Source organism: Argopecten irradians, chromosome 11 (assembly GCF_041381155.1).
Source record: "Argopecten irradians isolate NY chromosome 11, Ai_NY, whole genome shotgun sequence".
NCBI classification, from domain to species: domain Eukaryota; kingdom Metazoa; phylum Mollusca; class Bivalvia; order Pectinida; family Pectinidae; genus Argopecten; species Argopecten irradians.
In genome coordinates, this window is record NC_091144.1 from 37,269,445 (window position 1) to 37,275,169 (window position 5,725).

General features: G+C 33.3%; 1 protein-coding gene across 1 annotated transcript; it reads right to left on the reverse strand.

Moving 5' to 3' along the window:
- Positions 1 to 459: 459 nt before the first annotated feature.
- LOC138334211 (transforming growth factor-beta-induced protein ig-h3-like) lies at positions 460 to 5,455 on the reverse strand. The gene is made up of 6 exons (XM_069282816.1): positions 5,255 to 5,455; positions 3,655 to 3,869; positions 2,388 to 2,574; positions 1,574 to 1,672; positions 1,085 to 1,198; positions 460 to 709 (listed from the first exon to the last, which is right to left on the reverse strand). The coding sequence occupies exons 1-6, from the start codon at positions 5,391 to 5,393 to the stop codon at positions 576 to 578; spliced, it is 888 nt and encodes a 295-aa protein (XP_069138917.1). The 5' UTR covers positions 5,394 to 5,455; the 3' UTR covers positions 460 to 575.
- Positions 5,456 to 5,725: the final 270 nt, after the last annotated feature.

The window sequence follows — 5,725 nt, forward strand, 5'->3', positions numbered from 1 at the left end:
ATTACTCTGAGATCGGTTGAAGCTTTCCTTCTCGCTGTTTTTCTCTTGTTCTATAAAATCTATTTATATGTAGACTTGTTAAATGCAATTTCGTGTGTTGGTTGCATTCCAAGATCATCAATCACACACGTCAACGTTTATATAATAAATGCTCATTTTTTTGTATTTTTGCTTCATTCTTTTACAATTATTCCTCTAAGTCGTTTTAAAATATTGATTGTTCATATAGGAGATTTTCCAAGTAAGCTATGGTCAAGTATGGGTATAATACCAATGCATTATAGTCGGGTGTTCTTCATACACAGCTCAAGGTGTGTGCTGACGTTTTTTAAAATATGAAACAAGTCTAACTTCACAAGCGGTTGTCAAGTCTAAAGGCATGGTATAATGCCAATGAATCTTTTTTACAAATACAGTTTGTTGTTTTTTTCAATAGAAAAATATAAAATAACCACGAGCAAAATTTATTTATAGTTATTTATTGTAAAACATCTGTATATACAATGTAAAATAACAAACAACGAAAATGGTAAATAGTTAAAGAATGAAGATATTAACAGGCGGTGAGTATTGATTTATTTCTTTCCGAATATCGCAGATCCTAGATATCTCCGGGGGACCAGCACGTGGTCAATTAAATGGACAACACCGTTGGTGGCGGCGATATCGGCACTGAGTACTTTTCCGTTGTTTATTAGAACTGAATCCCCTGAATCAACAAAATTATTCACATATAGATAAATTGGAACAATCAATTGAAATAAAAAATATGTTTTCTTCTTTACTGCTATAAATAATCTTTTTCGGGGCTTCTAAATCTAGAGGTTTCCATTTCAAAAGCAGTTCACGAAGATTAACGTTCGTGGATTTAATATTAAATGAAAATTTCCTATCAAAATAACTGTTATAGATGTCTATTTGCGGGAATAAATCGCACACAAAAGAAATTTGGTTAACAGTATTTCAATTCAAATTCGCAAAATGTTTTACTCCGAAATTGTATGCTTTTAAACAGTATGCAGAGAGTAAACTGCATCATAGCTTAGGATGATAAAGTGAGAAAAGGTAAATTAGTAAAATATACCTGAAACACTTATTCTGACGGTATCCTTACGGCTGTCCAGTGTCCTCAAGTACTCCCTGTTGTAAAGTCCAGCTGAGTACTCAGTGGAATTCACCACGTGGTATAGTAGGATTTCTGAAGGTAAAAAAGTAACATTACATTGAATGATAGTCAAAACATATTATATGTTTCATTTTCAAATCTTTCATTAAAACGGCTCTCTTATATTAATTATATTATTATATTAATTATTTTTTTTTTGTGAAAGAACCCAACTCTAAGGTGTAACTGTTGTTTTCTTAAATCATCAATCCTTTCTTTATGATTCAAAATAACATCAACATCATTTACCCTTTGTAAATAATAATATTCTCTTTGACTTAATTTGAAGTAATATGATTATGATGGGGAAAAAACAAAGAAACAATAGCTTTGTCTTCTTTTTCTTTTTCTAGAATTTGGCAACCGTGCAAATGCAATGAAACAAATTGAATATACAATTGAACCTACCTTTAAGAAGTTGAGGATCCTTAGCAAGATTGTCCAATGTTGTCGATCCTAGTTGGGAAAAAGCTTGATTTGTTGGGGCAAAAAGAGTCAACGCGTCAGCTGGAAAACACATTTACAGAGAAATACACTCATTGAATGGAATCCGGTATACTTTAAGGCATGTTAGAATTTCACACAAGTTTACAATTATGGTATTATAATAGCATATGTTATAACATTATAATCGTTATATCTGTAACTACAAATATTGCAGTATGAATATGTATTTATATTAGCCCTATCACGTAAAATCACATACTACAAAACAGTGAAACTGTACATTGACGTTAATGATCTACATCGATTACAAAATATTGGTATGGCTAGGTTAATAAGAAAAGGAAACAAATTATTTGAATTTAAAATTCCCATTTGAGAAGAAACTAGCAGACAGCATACTGATTAAATAAGAAGAAAAGAGGAGAATGCTACTGAAAAAAAAGAAAGAAGAAGGAAGGTTAATTGTACAATTTTATTGAATAGCCAAAATTGAGAAATACAGTAAAAAATCTGAAAGACTATGAAAAGGGGCAGAAGAAAATGTCAGAGGAACAAACTTATTCCACAAGGCTATTAATAAAAAGCAAGCAATCTAGTGATCAGAAACAGCGAAAATCACTCGATGCAAACTATTAAAGCACAGCTACAGACAAAAAATTCTAAACTGGAAAATAGATTTTCACGAAAACCCCATAAGGTCTTCATACAAACGCGAAATTAAGTATTCGTGAAACATAGATGCTTTACAGTATATTGAATTTCATCTATTACCTACCTTGAAGAGCTGTTGCTAGGTCTGCTGATTGGACCTTCGATAACAGGGTAGATAACTCTGAAGCACCGGCGACAATATCGACAATACTGCCCTCTGGTGGTAGCATCACTGTATCAATAAAATGGACGTATCCGTTGCTAGCCTGGATGTCGAAATCCAATATCCTTGACCCTTCAACTGTGACCTCCTGACGATTAGAAAAAAAGGATAAATGAGTATTGGTTGAAAAAGCAATAGACGCAACACAAAGTCACTAGTTCATACATGTGATAAAATACTATATTAATAGGGAAAATTCCGATAATGATACATTGCAGACAAAATCAGATATCAGAATTATAACAGAAACATATAGACATAGCGATTTTACACTCCTTTTCTTTGTCGTTGTCGACAGGCACCGGAACCGCCGGTTTATAGGCATTTTCCCTTGGTTAACTTCTTACGTGTATTCTAGGTCTTTTAAACATATTTCTGCATCAATACAAAGTTTAAAAGTTAAATCATTGTTTAATATAATCAAATGTCCCGAAAATATTATCTAATATGAATGTTGAAATTTATCTGGTTTTTCGAAAATCAGCCATTCAAATTAGGAAGTGCATTTTGGTTTTAGTATATAAGTAAAAATAATTTCATCTTTCCAAAACAGTACTCAAACCATCTGAAATTTGCTGACCTTTTGTCACATATCAAAGTTATTCTCCTGTATATAATTATCTAAAAATATATCTAAAAATCCCTTAGCACATACAGAAGTACATCTGCCGATCGTGGAAATGGCGGAGTTGGTAATCTCTTGGTATATATTTTTCTGGGTATAAATTTCTAATCACTGTCATGTTTTTATATTGGTTAAAGCACGCAGATAAGCCATATATAAAGAGACAAATTAAATGGCATTCATGTTCTCAGACTATTTTTTTATTCTTTTTACAAATAGCATTTTAACAGCAAGGATATTTGATCTAACTTAGGACATCAGCATTTTCATGATCTTTAAATATCAAGGAGTTACACCCCCTTACCTTTATAAGCCATTACATGTATATAATACTAGGTGTCGTGTTTGTTTTGTGTTTATTTTGTTTGTTTGTACCTCCAGTAGCAGGAGAAGGCTTAGACAGACCATGGCTAAACTTCTTTTGATATTTCAATTTTTTTTGATAATAAAATATTAGGAAATTGAAATTTTCATATCACATTATAGACAATTTGTCCGTCATGATGACAGGTAGTGCCTTTGTTTAACTACAGCTTCACTTACGTTATTATTACTGTAGATATTGAGACGGATTTTCTGCCCAGCCAGGGTATCAAGTTGTAACTCGTTGGAAGCGTCCTGTTTGCGGACGGATCCCTGAACCACGTGGTATTTCAAAATGTTGGCGAGAGCATCAACATCCTCACCGAGGGCGGCAAGCAGGTCAGCTGGCAGCTTATCGAAAGCAGCATTGGTAGGGGCGAAAATGGTGAAGGTCCCTGTCAGGAAAATGAATTGGGTTTCTTGGTAAATATTATCGTTAAGTTCGCGTCAGATATAATCAAAAGCAAGATAATGTTAGCAGTGGTTAAAGTTCTTACGTAATTTGAATTAAGCGCCGTTCACGCTGTCACTGATGTGCTAATTCAGGTACAGAGCTTTAAAAAAAATATTTTGGTATTGAATCACGGAAATGCGCTAATCTGTATTCGTGCTTATTAATCATAATTTTTATTATTTCCGCAATTGCGCTGACATAAGGACGTGTACAGTATAGAACTAAGTAGCTGTTAGTATTCTCAAGGGCTTCGGTTTCCCTAAATTTGCGAATTCATGAAAAAATACCTAACATTAAAATCCTCACAAATTTCTAAGGTCAAGGTTTTACTTATCACAACTTGTCACTTGAATGAGGCTTTCATATGTGATTTGCGAAAAATAAATCTACTTGAACAGTCAATCGTAAAAGTTTATATCCGCGATTTAACAATAATACAGTATACCTTACTTCTTAAATGATTGCGTTAAATGTATAGCATGCCACCGTAATCATGTTAGGAATTAACTTAAATATTTTACAAGATGAAGTTTGAGATTTATTCATTATTCACTTATCGCTAGACCAAAAGTAAAGTTAGACAATTATCAATTTTCAAACGTACCCTGTTTTGACGGATGCTGCGAAATTTCAAAGAAATCAACATCTATATTTGATTTCGATGCATCCGTCAAAACAAGTAATATTTTAATAAAAAAAATAACTATCTAACTTTATTTTTGACCAGGTTAAATAAAGTTTGACAGTTATTTGTTATTCTGAATACCGAATAATGTCTAACTTTACTCTACTTGATATTTTATTCTGTAAAGGCATGACAGAAAAAGAGAGATCGCTTCACGTAACAGGATAAAATCAAACTCTGATTTACGATTTATCAAACGAATAAACTCTATTCAAGCTAAACTGTAAAATTTCCAAATCTCTTTAGTGACTTTTTAATTAGAAATCATGACATCTTGGTACTAGCTAATAGAAGCCAACGTAAGCACAGCCGGACTAATGTTTGTTTGTATTAGACATAATAAATATTTTATTGAAATTATATCAGAACCAATGCAGATATATTTCGCTTATCTCTAGTATTGATTTATTCCAAAAAAGCAAAACTAAAGTCACTGGCTATTTTGAGTATGAGAAGCTTATATTTTGATAGTAGTTACGACATTTGAAAAAAAACCACCATTACAACGCATAACATTTCACAAAATTTTCAACATGCAAAAGTGATTAACAACAAAAAATGATGAACCAGAAAAAACTGCAATCAAAATGAACTTTAAAATATCTACTAGTATTCGGTAATGTTATCAGCTGACCACTAACCTTGTGTAAGAGCGTCCGCCAGGCCTGCTTTCTGCACTAGACTGACCAGCGTGGATTTGCCAGACGCCTGTAAAACCTCTACTAAGTTAGCGCCCAATACGGCATTTAGAGCCAAGGTGAAGCAGAGTACACGAAGCATGTTGTGTCTAGAGTTCAGATGAGGAACTAGTTCGTCTGGAGGTCTCTAAGGGGACTGATACAATTTTGCATGTGTTTGGCCATATTTATACCATTTCAAATTCAAACCTAGTTTCATAACATGCAGTCACACCACCGATAACGGCGATTCCATGACAAATAAACGTGACTGGTATCAGTATAGGGGACGGCCCTCACGTGGGACCAGCGTACATGGACGGTTTATATTTTTTAACCTAACGAACTATACGCACTCATAACAACTAAACGCTTGAACGCATGAGAGCAGAGTGTAAATAAGTAGCAGAGCATCTTATAACATTTTGAATTTGC

Bases quoted from the DNA above. Each gene is read 5' to 3' on its own strand.
- LOC138334211 (XM_069282816.1), bottom strand. From the start codon at position 5,393: ATGCTTCGTGTACTCTGCTTCACCTTGGCTCTAAATGCCGTATTGGGC. The intron at 3,870-5,254 runs GTTAGTGGTCAG...TTTTCCTGACAG, and splicing joins GGCGGACGCTCTTACACAAG to GGACCTTCACCATTTTCGCC. The intron at 1,673-2,387 runs GTAGGTAATAGA...TGTGTTTTCCAG, and splicing joins CCTAGCAACAGCTCTTCAAG to CTGACGCGTTGACTCTTTTT.